Below are 22,236 nucleotides of genomic sequence, written 5' to 3'. Positions count from 1 at the left end.
TAAAACCTCACAGCTTAATGTAGCAAGTCTTCAAAATCTCCATTGGGAATCTCCCAATTCACAGCAGATGGGAAGTGGGATCTTTTCCCACCTCCCAGTGAATGCACAAACAGTGTTTCTAACTTTAGAACGACTTTGCAAATCCCTGTCGTGGCCTCTTTTAGTCTGAATGGCCGCCGGCTTGAAAATCACAGAGGAGGAACGGCAGCAGCAAACAGTGATGCTCTTATTTAGTCCAGATGAAATGTGGCATAAACTGTGAAGGATAGGGATGCCTTTGTGCCTGGTACATAGTGTCCAACTTGTATGATGTCAGTTTATTTTTTTTTGGGGGGGGGGGGGGGGGGGGGGGTGGCGGGGGCTAATGCAGTCCTTCGCCTTTGTACCACAGAGCACAATAATTGTGTTTTCTCCTTTCTGTGAAGGATGGAGTGCTTGTCCAGAGAACACATGTCATTTCTGTGGTTTTGCGCAGAAACATGCGCGCTGTGCGACCGCCGTCGCCGCCGCCGCTTCCGGCATTTTAATCGTTCTGGCTCAGCCTCATGCATATGCAAAAAGGCGGGCTTTATAGGCCTCACATGGCTGAATCCATGGCAAACTCAACAAGTCGGTCGGAGGCGACGGTGCAACACGTGGTCTTTGCACAGTAAACTTGGAACTGGAGTGATGATGGAGTGCTGTTGTTACATAAGCCGGCCAGAATCAGGATTGTTCGGAACAGTTGAGCTCTCAGGTTTCTAAGTGCTGATCTTCACAGAGTGACACTTCTACAGACAGGCTCATTGTCACGCAGCTGTAAAAACCCGCCGTTGGCACCGCCGGCTTTTAAACAGCTCTGGCTCTGCCCAGCTGACATTAAAAGTCACCGGGCTCCATTCACACAAATATCCCCATCATATTTAAGAGGGCCCATTAAGAGCCGCATTGAGAATTCATGGGCCTTTCTCTCAACCCCGCCGGCGTGATTTATCTGCCACCGCCATATTGCCGGGGCCCTTTCAGAAGGAGTGGCTCTGCTTTTTGTCTTAGAGGAGGCCCGAAACAATGCATTTCGGGCCCATTTCTCTCCCGACAGGGCCTCCCCTCTTTCAGGGGGCTGAGTGAGAGCTGGGGCTGGCCTAACATCTGTTTGTGTCCTGAGCCAGGCGGGTCCGGAGCACGGCGCGCCCCGGCGGCCCCCTTCCCCTCTCCCCGGGGGTCTTTGTTCCCGATTTCATGCTATCAGAGCGGCAGCATGTTTTCCTGCGCGGAGCTGTCAGGGGCATAAAGGGCCCTGAGTGGGGTCACATCAAGAGGGATGGGCATGAAAAATTGGTAAAATGTATCACAAAGCCCACCCACTAGATGGTTGCCTAGCGCCCTGCAGTGGGGTGTCAAGACCCCTCCTCCTTGGTACCTTCCCTTTCCTCCCTCTTTTCCTCGGTTGAATTACACCTCTCTCTCTCTGTCTCTCTCTCTCTCTCTCTCTCTCTCTCTCTCTCTCTCTCTCTCTCTCTCTCTCTCTCTCTCTGCGGAGGACAAGCACATCATTTAGATGAAATGGTGCAAACAAATTAAAGGGTGGTGCTCCAAATGAATAAATGTTCTTTGTGTGCGAGGAGGGTTTTGCGCATCAGAGTGAGCCGGTCAGTCACCTGCCCGGAAAACCATCAAACCGCATCGACACAGAGAAGAAAAACATCCTCCTCACTTTGAAAGAGTCCCAAACATGACATGATACAGGTTGTACTAATGTTCGGACTGGAAGCCAGCAACAGTTGGGCTAGGCACAATATGTGGACTTCTCTGCCTGACCCCAGTGATCGTCCCTCTTCTCCTGAGCACTAATGAAGTTTTTGCAGCTCGAAACATATATACATGTGCACAAAACTAAATAAAACCTCCCGATACTGGACTCTTCTTGACTAAAAAGTGCTGATTCTGGGTATTTTTATGAAAAACCACAAAATAAGCTGCACTTGAAGTAAAATGTATGGTGTTTACTACCTGTATATTTATATTCAGTTAAGCATTTGATTCATCACAGTACCAGATTTTTCATTGTCAATACCAATATATTTATTCATTTGTTTATTTTCAATATTCTCAAGTGAGAGGCAGCTATATAAGATTTTCTTTTCTTTTGGCTGTTCCCTTCCAGTCATGGTGGTGTTTATCTGATCATTTCGGCCATTCTGTTGTACATTTGTTTTTTTGTTTTCATGATGGGAACAAAAATAATGCATTTATTAATTTCAGACCATTTCTACAGTTCTTAGTGATACTTTAATCCCACCATACAACCCTGAAAGTATCCTAAAAAATTATGATAAAAACGAACTAGGATTATTTTTTCAAGAGAAGTGAAATCAATTTAAGACTGTATTGAGTAAAGTAAACCAACCATCATCAGGAGATTTAAATCCCTATGTTTCTACTTATGTGTATTTAAACTGAACTTCTCACAAAACACTCCAACGACTGGATGAGAAAAGTCAAGACAAGTGACTTTTAATGTAACGTCACATGTTAAGTATCATGTAGGATATTCAAGTATTCCAACATTTCCACAGGGATCGCTTTAAATATATTGTACATTATTACTTCCACAACCAAAACAAACATGAGTTATCTTCTCTTTTTGGAAAATGTTGTTACAAATGGCTGACACTTGAATTTCCTTTGGAATCAGTCATTTTATCTGTTAAAATCTGTCTGAGAAAAACATTCAAATCGTGAACCGGAAGATGAAATCAAACGATATCAAAGATATTGCACGCGTTTCCTTTGATGTTGCTCTTCTGAGTCACTTTTAAAGCTACGTTTATACAATGTTTCAAGTGAAAACACATGTTTGCCACTCTGGAGATCGCCATTGTTGTTATTGTAGAGCTGCTTGTGCAGGGGCAGAAGAACTATTTACGACAGCCTTGGCCTGTTTTCAAAAAGTTGCATTTCCCCCCATTTCCACAGAGACGGACTCAGTTTTTTCAAAAGAATTCCACTTTGGTAGCCATTTTCACAAATTTGCATTTTCAGTTGCTCCAAGCACTGTTGTCATGTAAACCGAAATGCCATGGACGTTTTTCCATTTTCACTTGAAAACAGTGCCGTGTAATCAGGCCTGAAGACGATTACAATCCTCCACTCTCTGATAAAGCAGCTTCACAGAGTGAGTCAATCACAGTCAATCAAAATATCTTCATTGGCATTTCCCCACTATTTTCCCAAATTAAGAGCCTGTCGCTCTTAATTGCGATGCTCACGAAGCTCCAGCCCTCTTTTTAAAGGCTGCGGAATTAGAGTTTCATTAATTGTTTAGACCTGATTGTATCGAATCCCCGAGTAATGAACTCAACACTGCATTCCTATTGGACCGACACTAATCAACTGACCACTGATTGGGTCTTCAATATTTCGTAATTGACCCCGGTGGCGACAGATTACCTCGCTCTCTGTTTCCCTCAATTGATTCCTGGGTTGGAGGTGCAGTGGAATAGGTAAATTAAATGAAGGCGCTGCGTCTCCGGGTGCTTAGTAAGTGTTTATACCCTGTCGATAGCAGTGCTGCGGGCTATATTTAAACGTGTTACAATAATTGCTTCACGCTTGGATGTGAGTTTGTTTTCTCGTTAAAGGGATAAATGCTCTCTTTAAGATCCGCGGCGTTGAAAAAGAAAACATGAATGGCCGCTGCACCGCCAGCTCACTCCTCCTGGATCACAAAAGCTCTAACCCCCAACTGCGGCAAACATTTAAATAAGTGGCTATTGAACAATTTAAACATGCACCGGGCCTTATTGAGAGGTTAAGAGAAGCCGGTGCGTTAAACAGTCTTGCAGACATCTGCCGTGTTTGGTTTTAAAGTGCTGAGTTAGGAGTGGTGAGGGGAGGTTTCTCAGATTAAATCTCTCATTAGGTTTCTCTTTGTACAGGTGGCACTAATGTGTCAAAGAGCCCTGCCTTGAGACAATGTCCTCCTCCTCCTCTCTGGGACTGATATGCCTCAGGAGAGCCCACCCTCCTTTTACTGCCGCTACTTTACACAGAGAATCGACCACAATGAAGCATCTGGTGGCCTTTTCCTGTGCAGAAAGCCTTTTTTTTTTTTTTTCCAAGCCATTGTGTGTGTCGGCTACCAGCGTGCACGCTCGGGAGGACGGAACGGAAAGATCAGGAAGCTTAGAACAGTGTCTCCGACTTTTAACTCACCTCAAGCGCTTCGCACAGTAAAAAAAAAAAAAAAAATCCCCTAAAAAACTTGGGAGATAATTTCCTGGTAAGTGAAAGTGAGCTCGGGTGGGTGGGAGAGTGCGTGCTCGTGCATCCCTGTGTGTGTGATTGTGTGTGTGTGTGTGTGTGTGTGTGTGTGTGTGTGTGTGTGTGTGTGTGTGTGTGTGTGTGTGTGTGTGTGTGTGTGTGTGTGTGTGTGTGTGTGTGTGTGTGTGTGTAAACCCCCCAGGAGTGGGAGGTCATGGGGGTCAAAGTGATGAATTTTTATAGGCCTGTTCCCTGTGTTTCAGGCCTGTCCCTTTCTCTGCGCGCTGCACTGCCTCTCAAAGACAACCATGCAGGGCAATTTGTCCTGCGGGGCCCTACAGAATGGGCCAGCAGAGAAGTTAAATACCAGGGGGGAACACACACACACATACACACACACACACACACATACACACTCAGACAAAACGTACACATACATTGAGTTTCTTTCTCTCCCACCCCAACGTCCTGTTGTCTGGAATGATTTGTGGCCTGTCCATTATCCATTCCAAGGGGACAAATGCTTTTTTTGGGGGCCGGTTTGTGAAGGTAAAGCCAGAATGGCAGCCCTCATTGTTTTTGGAGAAGTTTCCCAGATGTTATAATACAGCGGGTAAATAGGGCACATTATCGCCACCTCACACGCCCTCGCTACCTCTTCGTGTGAGGGCGTGGCCGATCAGGAGACCTCCTACGATGGCGTGCACTGCCCGGGCGACCCTGCACGTCAATTCGACGGGGACGGCCCTTTGTGGGAAGGGGTGACATTTGGGTGCGCCGTCGCCTACGGTTTCAGGGGTCAGGTTGACCGGGGTTCCCCAGCAGAACGCCGGGGCCGTGCGTAGATTTTGAACTTTGCTCGCGAAAAATACTTCCATGCCAAATCCCCGGTGATGAATCGTCTGTGTTTGGAGGCATTAAATTAGCCGGCCACAGCAGAGAAGGCGAGTGGATAACTCTGGCTTGTGTCCAGTCAGATGGGGCAGCGGGGGTCACAGCTGATTTACTGGCTTCCCCGTGTAATCGCTGGCAACGAAGCAAGAGGGCCGAATTTGTTGTTGCCTCCTTTCGATGCCCCCTTTTGCTCGGGCAAATGTCGCAATCATGCGTGCGGGGCTGGGCGTGATGAACGGCGAGTGAGCGAGCAGGAATGAAAGTGATCGGGGCGCTAAGCGATCCGCTACAGAACCTGCCAGCTCCCCCGTTTTGCAAACCCCCCCCCCCCCCCCCCCCTTCGTCCTCTTTCATATGCTGGCTCGCTGGCACACCTTAACTCAGCTGGCAGGCGGCACTTTGCATGGCAGCAAGAAAATAATGGCGCATTCTGACAATGCCATGGCCCCTGTTGACATAGAGGGGAGACCCTGTCCTCTGCCTCTGGTAATGAAGAATGAATAGTTAGCTCATTGTCCACTCATCCACTCCCCCCCCCCCCCCCCCCCCATCTCTCTGCTCACTCTCTCATACTCTGTCTGCCTAATTGAGGTTTAATCGCTGAGCAGTAAATGCGCTCAATGGGTGATTATATTGGTGAAATGACAGATTAGTGAGCACTGAATCATTGGGGAAGGGTTTTATAAAACACAGTGAGTTTTTAAATGAGCTGATCACTTGTTATACAACTTTTATGAGCTGATAGTAGGACTTAATCGTCCATGACTAGAAACACAAAATGAATTGATTTGTTCAAGAATGAGTAAAACACCGTAATACAGTTAGGTGTAAAGTCTTGCACATCCTTTAAAATGCATGGTTGACTCTCCATGCCGCATGATGTAGAACCCACTGAGAACGGGCATCTCATTGAGCACACCGACATTGCCTTACATGACCAATCATACATACGGGGGAGTTGCGGAGTACCTCGGGGTTCACTGACCGGTCCACCCCAGAGCGAGGACTGAGGACTGGGCCACATCGTTCACTAGTATTCTCCTCCTCGACACTGTACTTTATCTCATTGTCGATGTGTTCCATAATTGCCCAACAGTCTCTCACATGGGCTTGATTAAGTTTCTGACTTCTCTTTTTTTCTAGTGAAAGTCGTTGAGTTGCAGGACATCTGAAGGTTTTTCCACCGATTACTGCCTTTTTCACATCTCTCATAGTTTCAGGAGGTCATTCAATCTCCTATTCTTTTGGGGGGATTCTCTCATGAATGAGGTTGAAGGTGGTCGTGACAAATTGGCAGTCATTTCAGATCTTTCATCACTTGCAGATAATTTTCCTCTAACTTCAAATCATTTAAAGATCTTTTTAAATCCCTCGCCAAACGACCGACGTCTTTCTCTTGAAGGCATCGGGGAGCTCTTTACATCTTGCCTTAATCACAGCTCGCATTCAGTAGTTTGACCTTTCGCTCCCTAAGGAAGTTCGAACCCACGATACATGTTTCAAAGATTTTAAGTTATGATTCTTGGGGGTTTTTTTATGCACCAATAAAACGATCCAATGTCATGTCTCCATGGCCTGTGACCTCAGTAGACAGAAAGGTTGGCTGGTGTTACTTTATTGATCCTGAAAAGATTTATATGCATTTCCACTTAAAACGTTGTCATGTAAACATTGTATTCTCAGAAAATGTATAACGATGAGTTAAACATCAGTCAAGAAGTGTTCGGTGACTTGAGTTTTGAAAGCTTTTTCAGTGTGACATTAATGAAACGTCGTCTTGTGTTTACAGTCAGCGATTCACTTCCATAAGTGTTGACTTGTAAAACACCTGTCGGTGCAAGGCGCATTGTCAGCACTGCCTCGGAGTTGTGTGTCAGTGTTTTAAGTTGGGCACACTGGATCGCCTCCATCTGTCGGCGGGGCCACAGACACAAGGCTCGTATGTGCGTTGTGTGTGTCTTCTGGTTCTTTGAAGTGGGACAGATTGCTTTAACCTCTCTTCTAAGGAGAGCAGCTGGAATAGAGAGCTCCTTTAAACAGCCGCTTCCTCCTCCGACAGTCATGAGATTATCCTCCATTGATGGACAAAGCCATGAGCCTCCCTCAGCAATCCCCCCCCCCCCCCCCCTTCCTGGGGGGGGGGCCTTCCTGGTCCTCAGCAAACACTCAGCCCTGACCTGTGACCCCTAATGCCGAGCTGTAATGCTAAGTTAAAGTGGCCATGATAGTGAAAGCATCCCTGCTTTCCCTGTTAATATTTTCCCATCAGCTGTTTTCCTCTCCCTCGCACGGGCTAATTGTCAAATGAGGAGCCAATCGTATCCGCATGAATTCTGGTAATGACATTTGGGATCGGTCAGTGAGGCTGTGCGTACGTGTAATGTGTTTAGGGAGCAGCGGCTTTGAAGGGAGATGTGTGGAGTACCTGTCCTCCGCTGGCAGCTGGAAAAACACTGTTAAGAGTCTGAAATGGAGGCATGAGCTTCTAATTATCTCCGTCTGAGTGTTTACTACACACAGGCTGTCACAAATAAGGCTTTGGTCCATAATCAATTTAAAAAGACTTTTTAAAACTTGGTTGGTGATAAACTTCAACTTGTGATAGATATTTCATAAATGTCAATGAGAATTCATTGGCAGTTAATGTGTCTACACTGTCGCAGTGGCGAGTTTGCACCCTGGGCCACTGGTGGATTATCAAAAACTTTGTTCGTTATATGCTGTGATGTATTGCAAAAAAATATACTGGATGTATGTTTGAATTGCTTAATTTCACTTAATGCTTCTTGACAAGTTTGCTTAATTTTTTCATATTCCACTTGGCTTGTTTTATACCCACAAAGTTATACTGGATGGTAGAAAATTATACTCTGATGCAATCTGATACCATGAAATGTGATTCCAGATGAGAATACATAAAGTACATTTTAATACCATTATGTGGGGGATACCTTATGAAATTTAACAATACAATGTGTTTTCATGAGATACATAATATTACTGATGGGATACTAAATTATAAATGACAACATGATTTGATAAGTTATGACATGGTACAGAATGATAGAATATGAAACAATAGTTTATGAAATTATACAATACACAATAATATAATGTGAAATGATGCAATAGGACATGAGTTGATACGATACAACAGTAATATATGTTATTCTATTAAGAAAACCTCAGAACTTGAAAGGGTAGCAGACGCAAAAAAAAAAAAAAGCGAACCCACTCTCTTGGTGTTTAAATTAGTGGGATGTTTTTCACTGAAGAGCTGCAATCAATCGTGTGCAATCGGCTTCCTTGCTCGGGCCGTGAGCGTCTGAATGGATCAATCCTCCACATGTCTGCTCCCAGCGGGATGCAAATGTCCTGCCAGAGACAGCTGACACACTTTCTGCGCCACACCAGCTATCTGCTGCCCAATGCAACTTCAGTCCTGTTTCCCGCTTCTGAGTTGGCGCAACGTAAAATACAAGCTGATCATATGTTCTCGTCGTTTCCACCTGTGAAGGTTTTTGTCGGAGGTTTTATGAAGGCATGTCGTTGGCCTGACGCTAAAACCCCCAACCCGGAGGACCAGCAAGTGTCTGTTAACCGGTGTCTGTGTTCAATCCGTCGGGTAATGAAGATCTATGGGAGATTATTGATCAAGAAATTATTTTTGTATGGGGTCAGCTCACTATATCCTGCGTCTTCTTCTATCTGTATCCCCAGCATCTCCAGCCATTTCTGCGCGCACAACCTTCACCAGCAATATCAGAAAGTCTTCATACAGTTCTGCTTTTTGACGTGAAGATTATCAACGTGATTTGAGCATGAATGCAGGAGGGTTATTTCTGTCCTCTCCATGTTGATGCCCATTGTGCCAGCGTGCATTGTGATCCTCCTGGCTTCAGCTGTAATTGTGAAGCAGCCAGGGATTTCTGCTCGACTGACTCCTGGATCGACACGAGGCCACCCGCTTGGAAGAACCGCGACCCGTGGTTGTTTTGAGAACCCAAGGAAATGTATACGTGTTCCGAAAAACCTACGCTTGTGTGTGTTAATTAGGAATAATACAACTTGTGTAAAAGAGTTCTACATTTGTCAGTTGCAGAGGTGAAAGATGATTTTCTGCGATTGTCTTTGCTCGCTGTGGCTACAATGACTTTTTGACAGGGAAAGTATCTCTTGCCCTTCTCACTAGCTCCTTCTTTGGCCTATTCATTGCACAAAGCTGCTTAAGCGCACTTAAGCGCATTAGCATTTGGCTGCCAGGGGACCATATTGACCCTGCATTCGGATGGCCTAAATGAGTGAAAGATGGAGCGATTTGTTAGGGCTTTAGAAAGTTGCTTTGGGCGGAGGTGGGGGGGGGGGGGGGGGTGAAGGAACGGGGATGAGGTGGAGGAAGGAGGCTGGGGAGAGAGCAGGAGAGAGTTGTCCCACTTTCTCTCAGAGCAGCGTGTTTGTTCTAATCCGGTGTGCCATTTCTCCGCCGCCGGAGCAGCGGCTGATTTGTGACATTTCAGTCTAAAGGGCCCTTTTCTGCCGGCAATATTGGCTTGACCCGATTATCTAATCTGTGCTTTGAATTTCAATCAGGTCTCTGAGTCTCCGCTGTGTGCTATGGGAACCACTGGCTGAGGGATTTCCTCATTCAACTGTCTTCAAACACAGATGGCCGAATGTTTAACTAATTGTTAAGAGAGTCCACAAAGAGGAATTTAACCATGCACACAGTCCATGGGGGTCAGTACATAGAGCCAGATAAAGAGACGGGACAGTGAGGTGGTAGTTTGTGGGCTGTCTTTTTAAAAAAAACCATTCAAATGCGGCAGAACAGGGGAACCTATTGTCCACTGGAAGGTTTTGTATGGAAACATCTGGGTAACAGTTAAAAAAAAAAGAAGAAGAAGTCCAAGGTGGCATTTAATTATTTTATTCCCAACAAAATATCTACTTCACATACTATTAATGTAAGAAACTGAAATCATGAGTTTTCCCTGCACTGGAGCGCATGTGTTAAAGGGAAATGTGTGAAGATTGTCAAACTGGGAGCTTTACCATTTGTAAAGTGGGAGCGTTCCGAGATTTCCCAGAAGTGAACAGTTTTGGTGAAAGTTTCATGTACTAATAAGTTATTTGCATACTATTGTTGGTGTCCTTTCTGGGTCGAGGTTTTGTTGGTCTCCTTTCTGTTATTTAATGTTGTAAACTGGGAAATTCAAAGGTTCCCATTCTCTTATTTTTTAATAACCGATCACCTGCACTCGTCTTCTCCAAACTGTTGAATGACGTGACAGGATGTCAGTTTACTGCTAAAACATGACTGTACATTTTTATTTACAGCGGTTCACTCGTTCATTTTCGACTCACTTGACTTTTTCTCTGTTCCTCAGAGTCGACTCTGCCCCTCTTGCGTCCTGCAGGTTTTCAAATCGGATGAAAACGATCAACTTAGCAAGCTAACATTCCGCGAGCTCGGCAATGACCAGAAGGTAAGCTGCGCCGCACGACTCCACACCGACTCATTATCACTGAGTAAAACCTGCCCTCAGTAATCTGCTCTATTAAGATGAGGAACAGCTTATGATACTTCCTATTATTAAAAAATAAAAAAGTCATCACCAACTGAAAGAAAGTAGTTGATATGACTTCTGCCCATTTATTCACTCTTCTACCAAATCTACACGATTGGATTAAGAACAAAATAATGGCTTGGTTTGAATTACCTTTATTTCCTTACATTCCCTCAGAGTTCAGTTCTGCTTTCACGCCAAAATGAATACAGCTGGTGTGAAATCAGCCTCGAACTTTAACAGTCAGCGTGATGATATAAAATTCCACGGCTGAAATAGACACAAGATGCATAGTTTTTCACAGAAGAAAAATCAGTTTTGCTCAGCGATGGTGTAGAATGATTGCAAACCCAGTTAATGATGATCCTCCGTGGTCACGAGGGTTCAATCGCCACGCATCTGCTCGTTTTTCATGATAGTTTGAAAGTCACTGACATCACTGCAAACTCTGCCAGTTCAAATTTATCAATATTTAGTGCTGAAAGTTATCACCAAACATTCAAATACTGATTATCTGCAGGCTGTGTATTTGTCACATACCTGAGCCTGAAGTATTAGTGTTCGTATGAGTTAAGGCTGAATTTAAAGCTTCTCAGTGAGACACATGTAGAAATAATAGTGCTGCCTGCCAGAGCAGCTCACTGCTGTTCATTAGCTCTCTAATTACTAAGTGCAGTTCGCATTAGTATTGCTATTAATCAGAGTGCCATTCCTCTCTTTCTCTCTCTCTCTCTCTCCACTGAAATAGCTTATTCTTCAACTTGAAAAGAAGCTTTTTAATTATGTCAACCAGGACATTTTCCGGGAAGACAATGGGACCTCGGTAAGTCACCGCTTCACGTCCCAACCTTTTCTATATTCATCCACTCTCTCATCTCCGTCATCTTGTAGCCATTCATCACAAATTTAATTTCTTTCATCAGCTTCACGGACTCTTTTCTTCCACTGTAGAACAACAGCAGCTTACCAGCTTGATTATCTGTAAAACGAACAAAGCAGGAGAGAGCGATGACTCTTTAATGCACAAACAAACAAGCCTCCATATCTCGCAAGCACACAGCTGTCCGCAGACGGTTGGTTGAGGAGCAGACTTCTCTTTGACCTGACAAAAACCCTCTTTGTTCACACTCGCGAGGCCCCTGGAATAACTTTTAAACAAGAATAAGTGTGAATGAGGTGAGCATTATGTGTCTGCAGCAGAGAAACAAGGACCACACACTCACTTTCTCAAGGCTGTAAATTACATCAAGCAGGTCAAAACACACACACACAACTTGACTAGAACTGTAAAATATACAGTACATTGATAAGGACATTTTATATTTTGGTTGAAGTTAGAAATGACTTATATATTATGTATATTATAGGGCATTGTATTGTTTGATATTTTTATATAACTCCCTATAAATACAAATCATATTTTAAACTTAATATAATTGCACTGTTTTACGCAATTAAATGAGTTGAGTAAATAATAACAATAGTCTAAAATGTAATGTATATTTCTAGTGAGTTATATGAGAATTATACAACATATGAAAAATCAAATAAAAAGGTAGACATATACGGAATGAAATAAAATGATTGGTAAAAGTATATAAGATCCACTTATAACTAAATTAATTCAATATATATCCAACTGAAATGCTTAAATTGAATAAACAAAAAGAAGTAAATAAAAATGGACTCTCGAGAAAAAATGTCCCTTTAAAAACAAGAAACACAACCAACAACTTGGTTTTGTACTTAAATTTCCATTAAAACATCTTTTTATTTTTTGCACACACAGTATGTGAAAGTGCTTCTCCAACACAAATGCGTTTTACATGTTTTATGTCACATCATTATATCGATTTCTTCCACATCATGTAGTCATAATTTCATCCAACATGAAGTCCGATGGGCCGTCCGCAGCGCATTAATGTACCCTGTGATGGAGTGCAAAGCGATGTCCTCAATGTGCTTCTGAATATTATGTTTGTGACAGCTGCATGTTGGATTTCACTCCTTCATGAATTCAGATGAATTTGCTGAAGTTAGAATAGTTGAACTCTAATTGGAATACAGCAAGTTGAGGTTTTTGTTTTAAGTTGCTGTTCTACTACTTGTAGGACCATCTTTCATGTTTAAATTGCTTTTATATGCAGAACATGAAAGCACAGTACATGGACATATAATTAATTGCAGTTCAGTGTTTCGCTTTAACTGTTTCGCACATGATGATGATGATGATGATGATGATGATAAATTTGCAATATATAATGAAATAGCGATTCCAGAATCTTTAAGTGACATGATTCCAAAAATATTTATTTTGTAAAAAAAAAACTGTCACTTACTGTCCTTTTAAAATGTTTTCATACTTGCTAAGATCACTTCTTCTGAATTATACAGTAAATATATTAATTTCTCCTTAATGCAGCTGTTTTAGTTTCTGTCACTTCGGGCTACTGCTGAGATTTCACTTCCTTGTGATTGACAAGTTTCCAGGATCTCTCTGTAACGTAACATAATGGTAATGTATCATAACAGTAATGTAACATAATGGTAATGTAACATAACGGTAACGTAACGTAACATAACGCAACGTAACGTGACAGCTTTATTTGTTGCACAATGTAACAAGCAACTTGTGAACATTAATAAACGAGTAGTGAATGCAGATGAACAACAATAATGATAAATATTAATAACAATATTATGAAAACAAGATAATAACACAATGTTTTATGTTCTTGTATGTTAATGTTTGGAGTGATTTGAAATACACCTGAGTTGATGATGTGATTACACAGAATGACTGAATCATATATATCGCATACACCTTCATGCTGCACCAAACACCTGTAATTTGACACTTGCTTCACCAGTGACGATCACCTCAGCCTCAATAACCGAGGAAGAAACATTTCTCATGAACCTCTAGGATTGTAACATTCATGTCAATAGAAGCCATGTAAAGTATGATCAGTCCCTTTTAGCATTCCCACAATCTTGAAGGGAATCTGCCATCATGGAATTTAAAGGATAGTCTCTACTGTTGAATTCTCCCAATTAGTGTTCTGATCTTGAACAAATTGAATGTTTTTTCTTCCTCGCTGATGCTCTTGCAGATTATAGAAAATGCAAAGTAAACCTATAATTTACATTTGCACCATAGTTAAAAGCATCCCGGAGCTTTCCAGACAATGACCGTGTTTCTACCAGAAGTGTATTGGCACATTTTAGATGAGTCCCAAAGGCAGTCTGACTCTCGGCTCCACGGACGAGAAGCCTCGTCAATCTTGGTGGCTCCAGACAGGAAGTTCCCACGTGAGCGGTGCAATCATTGTGGGGTTTTTTTTTTTTCTTTTTCTTTTTTCAAAATTATGATGGTGGGTTATATTTCAATTCATCCTGTCATCGCTTAAAGCAAAATTCCGAGGGGGAAAAGAACAATCATCACAGAAAAATGACCAAAGAAACAATTCCCAGAAGCTGCTTGTCCATTAATGGTTAACCTTTGTTTCCAAACAATTAGAGATTCTTCTTTTTTCTTCAATGGAGATTAATTCTTATCACATTTCCTGAATAAATATAATAATCTGATTGTTTGCCCACTGCAATGACAACATTGGAAGCAGAGACCAACGAGAAGAGAATGATATCAGTCAGCTGATTAACCCGAGATGGAATCTGGACGACTGCGTCTTTAGCATACGACGTACAAGGTCGATATCCGCCGGCCTGTAGTCTTTGAATCTGATCGGCACAAAACATGCAGGAGCCCCGACTGTGAATCAGCGCCTCCGAGCAGCCGAGGTACCCTCCTCGCCCTCGTTTCCTCCCCCTCCTCCGTCTGAAGCCCCGACAAAGATGGACGACATAATGGGGGGCATCAGAGATAATCTGATGGTCATGGTCTAGTTAAACACACCATGTTATGATCCTTATAAAACAAACTACCTTTCCAAAAGGATAAATGTCCCCTCTCACACTCCTCCGCCGGGGGAAGGGGAGAGAGGGGAGAGGGGTGGGGGGGAAAAATCCATTGCATCCTTCATCAACTGCAAGACTTGTACCAGCTTGACAGAAATTTAATTCGAGGCAGCTCTTGAAAATAATTATTGTATTTTGAGAGGAGTAATCATTGGCCGGGACATGATTGAATGTGTCCATGCCTATTGACTTTTGCTATGATTAATAGGTTTGTTTAGTCGATATTCCCATCGAAATTGTATAATTAATTATCCCCGGCGCTGTCACGGCAGGACGATGGAGAGCCCTGATGAGTATTTGGGAAGATTAAATTTTCCGGGCGCTTGTGGCGTCAAGGGGCACCGTGGGGCCTTGCTCCGGTGGAGGGATGGGAGGAGCGCGCTGTGTGTGTGTGTAAATATAGAAAAAAGTGTGTGTGTGTGTGTGTGTGTGTGTGTGTGTGTGTGTACACGCGTGCACTCTGCACATGCGCTCTGGAGATCGCAGCGGTTTCTTACCTCTCGTCTCTCACACACACACACACACACACACACACACACACACACACACACACACACACACACACACACACACACACACACACACACACACACACACACACACACACACACACACACACACACACACACACACACACACACACACACACACACACACACACACACACACACACACACACACACACACACACACACACACACACACCTCCCTCCTCCATCCCCATTGATTTTGTTTCAGTATCTCTTTATTGTAACTTTATCAGTGTGGTGTCGGCAGATAGGGGGTGGGGGGTTTGAGGGTGTGTTTGTGTACTAGCTCCAGCAAGTGATGAACCTCTCTGTCTGGCAGGCCTCTCCTTGTCATGCGGCCGGCGTATCCCCTGGCATTACTCAGAAGCCCCGAGACGTTTTAAACATGAGAGAAATGTATTAAAAGAAGCAGGAACAAATGCTGCTGCTGCTGCTGCCCAAAGTTCTTTCATATTTCACCTGTCACAGCTCTTAAGTGGCAAAAGAGCAGCCCCGCTAAATGAAATCTGACCTTAAGGCTGTTATATAAACTAGCCGTGTCTTTAAATTTGACTCGCCGCCATTCTGGATGCTACCAGCTGCTTACTTAGCCTTATCAGTCGATAGCTTTCACATCGCATTGTTTGTTTTCCTCCTGATGCTTCAGAAGTCATGACATCATCTCTGGATTCGCTCTGGGATCAACACAACGGTCCAATAACCGTGATAGATGAAAATGTGTATATGGGTATAATTATACAAAACTCGGCATCTGTTTGCACAGCAACTATTTCAAGTGAAAATGCGAAACTGTCATTGTGTTTTGGGCGTTTACATGACAACGGTGCTCAGAGTCGCTAAAATCCCAACTTTTTGGAAACAGCTGCGAAAGTAGAACTTTTCTAAAACACTCAGGGGTATCCTGTCTCCTTGTTGCACAGCGAGATGGACAATAAATAAACATGGCCACCTGCTGAGTGACATGACTCCCAGTCTTTATCCAAGGAGTCACCCGTAAAGCATCCACTTTGTCATCTGTCTATACAAATGTTGCATACTCTCTATCGTTAATGTTTATAGTGTATTGTTCTCTGCACGCTTGTGTGTGTGTGTGTGTGTGTGTGTGTGTGTGTGTGTGTGTGTGTGTGTGTGTGTGGTTTCAGTACAAAAACAACCAACAGCGCCAACTCGTGGTCTGGCATGCTAACTACATCGTTTTCAAGACTTTACCATGTAAACGCGAAACTTATCTAAAAAAAAAACGCAACTACTGCCAACCAATATTCAAAACACCAATAATTGTGAAATATGTCTTCGAATGCCGCTCATTAACATATTTGTGTTGTAGTTGTTGGTCGCTCTCGCCTCAAGTGTGACCTCAACTCAGCAGGTCCTGCATTCATACCTGAAACTGTATAAAAAGTTACAGCTCCAGTAAAGGTCTTGGCAGCTACTAGCATCATAACATCTAAACACTGCATGCGAAAGAAGACAGCCTACCGTAGCCATCCACCACCCAATGCACCAAAATGCCATGTAATTCTTTAAAATTGTATCTTTAAAGAGACATTTTCGAACATGAATTGGCTGTCAGCTCCTCATCACACAAACACTTCTGACCTTAAACAAGTCAACAAAATCCCAGTATGAACTGAATATGCAGATTTAATTTTGAAAAAAAAAATCCCGTCACAGTTGGTGTAAATTAAAAAGCACTGATATTAAAAAACAAATATCAAAAGCACAAAGACATTACCATCATCTACATAACCGTTTGTAATTCATCGCAAATTATATTGTTGTCGCACATCGGAGCTTCACCTTCATCAGAAATGAGTCCTAATATATTTCATCTCTGGATCATTTCACAAACATGTAAAGATGTGTGCCGTCGCAGTGAGCTGTCCTTGTTGTGCTTTTGTTTGGCTAACCCAATCGGCCGGGCCGCTGTCAGTGACAGTTTATCGCTTTTCCGCACAAAATAATGAAGATCCCATAAAAAGAAGGAAAAATATGGCCCGTGCAATGAAAGCCAAGTGTGAGGTGTAAAAATCAAATTAAATGACCTTTCACCCCAACATTTATTGATGGCTTTTAATGGCAGCAGGTGTTGTCACAGGGGATATTTGACACGACGTAAATCAAAGCACAATTACAGGTGGTGGACACGCGGCTCCGCATGCCGAGGGGGACAGTCGAAGGCAAAAGACGACGTTTTCCGTCTCTTTTCTTCCTCTTCACTTCCTGCCTCTTAACTGTCGCCGCCGGGGTTTTGATTTAGGGGCGTGCTGATCACCCGAGCGAAGTCAGAAATTTGAGCCTGTGACAGGGTAGTTTTTACCCAGACACTTCTTCATCATCCACCCCCCAAACCACCAGCTCGCACCACCTCCTCCTCAACTCCCAAGGTCATTTCTGGTTGACAAACTACTCCTTGCTTTATAATGTCACGAGGCCCTGAACCCATACGAGCAGTTTTTTTCTTTTCTTCACCCACTGAGCGAGCGCGGCAGCAGAGCATTATGCTTAATTGGCCCGGGATGAAATGTAGTGTGAAATTCGTGCGGCTGCAGGGTTTTCCATTCACCTCGATGAATTACTCAACATTCACTTAAGGGACACGCACTGTGGACACACTCACAAACACACATGCGCAACCATATGTTGCTCATCTCCACAAACTCGGCTTCAGTCGCCCTTAAGAAAAACACATTCACACCTGCTACGACGCACGTCCACGTTCACACAAGAAGAACGTCTCAAAAAATGGAATCTGATTTTCTGCATTAAAGGTTCCATATTATTCAAAATTCACTTTGTGATGGTTTTCTAACAGTAATGTGTGTCCCCATAGCCTGTCTATGAGGTGAAGAAAGTCTGTCATCTCCCTCACTTGCTTGCTCCATCTTTTAGCGAATGTGTGCTCATACAGGCGAATCAGGAATATTCCAATCATGACATCACTTGGGGAAATAACCACTCCCTCTGGTCATGGATACTCACTTTGCTCTCATAAATTACAACTGGGCGCCATTTTTTTTCTCTTTGCACATGTTATGGGAAAACAGATATGGGCATTTGATGGATCCAGCACAGAAGCAGTCTGTTCTCAGTAGAGCTCACGAGAGGGGCTTTTAGACTGGCTGGAATTCAGGACTAAGGCTAAATATATTCCAAATACAATGTTGTTGGACCTCTGACAACTGTGTGAAATTGTTTCCAAAAAGTGTGTAATATGGGATCTTTAAGTATCGGGCCTTAATGGGGCCCATCTACAATATCAGAACACACAAGTATACATAAATCAGTTAATGTTATTGGAGTTATTGTTTTCATTATTATGTACCTATTCCCAAAAAGGTTTTCTGACTGTGCAGATGAAATTTACACCTGAACTCTCCCGCATATACAACTGCAACATTTTTTTTTTCAGTCAATCAGGCAAAGAAAGGCTTGATATTACGCGTAGCAAGTATCTTTAATCGTGGCTTTAAAATAGTGTAAGATGGGATCCTAAATGTATTATGGTTGCATCTTGAAGTGTGAGATGACTTCCGCTACCTACCAACTAATAGAAATGTGGCAAAAGACACAAACCTGTGATCACCCCACTATTGACTTTCTGATTGGTTTTCTGATTACCAGGATTGGTTTGAGCTAAATCAAAGATTCTCAAATCTAGTGACCGTTGAGCCTTTAAAGCAGAAACTCTTCTCATACCGCAGTAGTTCAATTAATTTCATGATGCCTTTAATGTTTTTTTGGAAGTACTTTCTTTTTCTTCCCTCCAGGCAAGCAGGTTTTTACAACATGCCTTTGCCATGTTTCAACTTGGATTTTCCCGTCTTCAGCAGAAAATGTCATCAAATCAAATCATAATGTGGAGAATCCAGTCAAAACATCAACGCACGGCATGTTCTGAAATCCTGCTTGCCCGGAGAGAATTAAAAGCAAACAAAGAAAAAAGAAAACATTTCAAAATGTTGCCACGTAACCAAAAACTTCTCTGAAATGAAAACAAGGAAAATGATGCGTTGTCACTTCAACCGCCAAAGAATTAGTATATTCAGTTAAAAAAAACAGTTTTTCAACCAGTGTAATTTGAGATCCTCTTTAATTTCAATAACTCGAGTCGTGAAATCTAATAAAAACTATGGACCCATCACCCCCCCCCCCCACCCCCCACCCCCGGATGCTGAGGCAGGGATGCACAGTGGAGCGTGGGGTTGCATCCCCTCGCTCGGCCCATCCCTCATTCACACTGTGTGAGTCTCTCCTGTGACCCCGGCCGTGTGAGTTTGATGAATGCGGCACATCTGCCCTCCTGAACCTCCGAGACTCTGTCTGGGAACCCCCCCCACCACCACCACCACCACCACTACCCTAGCCCTGCCTCGAGTAATGGCCACTGTTCTACACCACTGACACACAATCACACGTACGCACAAACACAGCGCGCTCCGGACTTATTTATAAATGTGCACTCGCTGGCGTCGCGGAGACGGAACAGCGCGTGGACGCTCGTACAGGCGCAACATAAATATGTCAGCGCAGATGGAAGACTGCAGTTACCCCGCGCTGATATCATAATGCCCGCGTGACACCCACCTCCTTCACGAGGACGTCCTTCCAAATATTACCCGTGCGCACCGCGTCATCTCTGTTGATGTTTCATCACGCGGCCATCAACATCTCGCCGCATGTAATACACCAATGAAGTGTCATTAACGTCAAGCATGCCTCCGCCGACGCACCGTCGTGGATGAGGTCCCCGTCGGGGCCGTAATTGTAGCCTGGCGTTTGATTCGTGTACAATAGCCCAATTTACAACTAAACAAACATGGCTCGGCTCCACGGCCGCGTCTTCCTGTCTGACAGGGGAAGGGGCGGGGCTACCGGCGGGGTCCTCCAGGGGGGAGGTTGCCGGGAAATGTGGCCGTCAGTCTCTCAGGGAGGCAGTCATGCAGGTGCCCCGGCTACCTGTTCATCTCCCAGATAATTAATGTGTACAAGGAGCTGCTAATTGCACTTCTCACTAATGATTTATGGGTTTTGTGGACGGGGGGGAAATTGGGGGAAGTGTGTGTGTACACTCTGGTGAGCGAGTACAGCTGGGTGAGGAGACATGATTGATGAAGAGCGTGCGGACACGCCGTCAGTGCGGGGAGGAGAGACCCCCGGCAGACGGGGGAGACACACACACACACACACACACACACACACACACACACACACACACACACACACACACACACACACACACACACACACACACACACACACACACACGCACACAACTGGTCAGCTGCTGTCAATACGAAGAGGCTCCGAGCTGAAATCCTTATCGTCGCTCTTTCAGATAATCCTTATCTCGACCTCTCCTCAACCTGCTAACATTCATCTCCTCCTCTGAGTTCATCATCACTCATCCAATCACATGACTGTTGTTTGTTGTTGGTTAATTTTTGCTGAAATAATAGCAGCTATGGTTGTCAAATCACTTAATAGAGTTATAGTGAGACAGAATAAGACACATTTCAAAAAAGTATGTTTCACAGGTTTTATTTTTAACAGTTTACATGATTTTAAACAGCTCTCTTTCAACTCTTCATATTCGATTTGTGTTGAAGTACAAATGTTGCTTCGTTGTATTTGATTCTCTTTAACATGATAAACAAAATACAGAAAGACAAAACATTTATGTGGCAAAAGAAACATTAAGAGTCAATGTAAAGCTGATAACAAGGCAAGTTAGAATTGCAGAACCATCCGTATAACCAGTGTGGCCGTTGCACCAAGGCAACATTCTACATATCAACAAATGCCATTTACAGCCTGTGGATCAGCAGTTGATATTTAAAGATCAACAGGTCTCCTGTACAATTATCATAACTACTGAGAAATGAACACATACATACAAAACAATATGTCTCCTCTACTTCAATAACCTTCAAAAATAGCTGAATACAATCTGAACCATGTCAGCCGTGATAGACTTACTGACACCCCCTAAACATGGGCAAAGTGTTATTGTGTCCATCAGGAAAATTCAAATTGTATCAAAATACATGATTGTGTTTCGTCTTTTCTTGTACCTGTAAACAGCCACATTGGTTATAATGCAATTGTAAAGCTGCCAAAGATTTATCGTCTTAGACGAAAACTCCTCTAATTGAGGATTTTTATTTTTTTCATAAAGCCAGATATAAATATAAAGCCAGAATCAATATTCTTAATATTGGGGAAATACTTTGGGGTTTTTTGCTATTTAACAGGATCCGCAGTCATTCATATAAACGATTCAACGGGTTCAATGAATCACTTTAATATTTAGTCATTTTCATATTTTGACAAATTTTGTCTGGTCGTCAAAAATTCAAGGACCATTTCAGCTTTTGTTGTCCAATAACAGAAAGTGATTTCAATTTTCATGTTGTCATAATTTATGAATGTTCATCTTTTTTTTTTTTTTTTTTTTAATTTCCTGCAGCTTTTAGAGTTTGACAATGAGCCGTCTGCATTCAGGGGTCTGCTGCATGAACTGGAAATCGCTTTCCCACCCAGGTAAGGAACAATTACACATTCGCACACGCACAAGTCTATTTCATGACTTTATATTTCCACACCATCTTGTATCAAGCCGATCAGTTTCTATAATTATTGTATAGTAATATTGTTCTTGCATATTTAATTTTATCTCTTTTTTTTTTAAAATCTTTTTTATCTCATTAGTTGTCATAGGTATTAATCTTTATAGTCTTCTTGCTGTGTTGTTTTATGGATTCATAATTTTAGTATCAATAACACTTCAAAAATCACACAGTCCAAGTCAAAAACATGCAGTAATACTGAACACTTTGTTTAGGGGGGGGGGGGGGGGGGGGGGGGAAGATGAGAATCACTCACTCAAGCCCGATTTCTCAAAATTCTCCCCCACCAATACAAATAATGAGTCCATTGGTCATAAGAGGGTTAAAAGTTCGTCCTGTGGGTGTGTTTCAAAAAAGTACACTACTTACCTGACTCACTTCGCAATCACACTTCAG

At 43.1% G+C, this 22,236-nt stretch overlaps 1 protein-coding gene across 1 annotated transcript in view; it reads left to right on the top strand.

Moving 5' to 3' along the window:
• inpp5a (inositol polyphosphate-5-phosphatase A) overlaps window positions 1–22,236 on the top strand; it is a 155,299-nt gene that overhangs the window by 117,909 nt on the left and 15,154 nt on the right. Inside the window, exons 8-10 of the mRNA XM_080507389.1 lie at window positions 10,524–10,622; window positions 11,452–11,526; window positions 21,681–21,754. Of these exons, the coding sequence (XP_080363515.1) occupies window positions 10,524–10,622; window positions 11,452–11,526; window positions 21,681–21,754 (248 nt within the window). The remainder of the gene's footprint in view (window positions 1–10,523; window positions 10,623–11,451; window positions 11,527–21,680; window positions 21,755–22,236) is intronic.

The sequence above is a fragment of the Blennius ocellaris genome (genome assembly GCF_963422515.1).
Source record: "Blennius ocellaris genome assembly, chromosome: 13".
Lineage (NCBI taxonomy): Eukaryota > Metazoa > Chordata > Actinopteri > Blenniiformes > Blenniidae > Blennius > Blennius ocellaris.
This window is presented reverse-complemented; position numbering and strand designations above follow the sequence as displayed.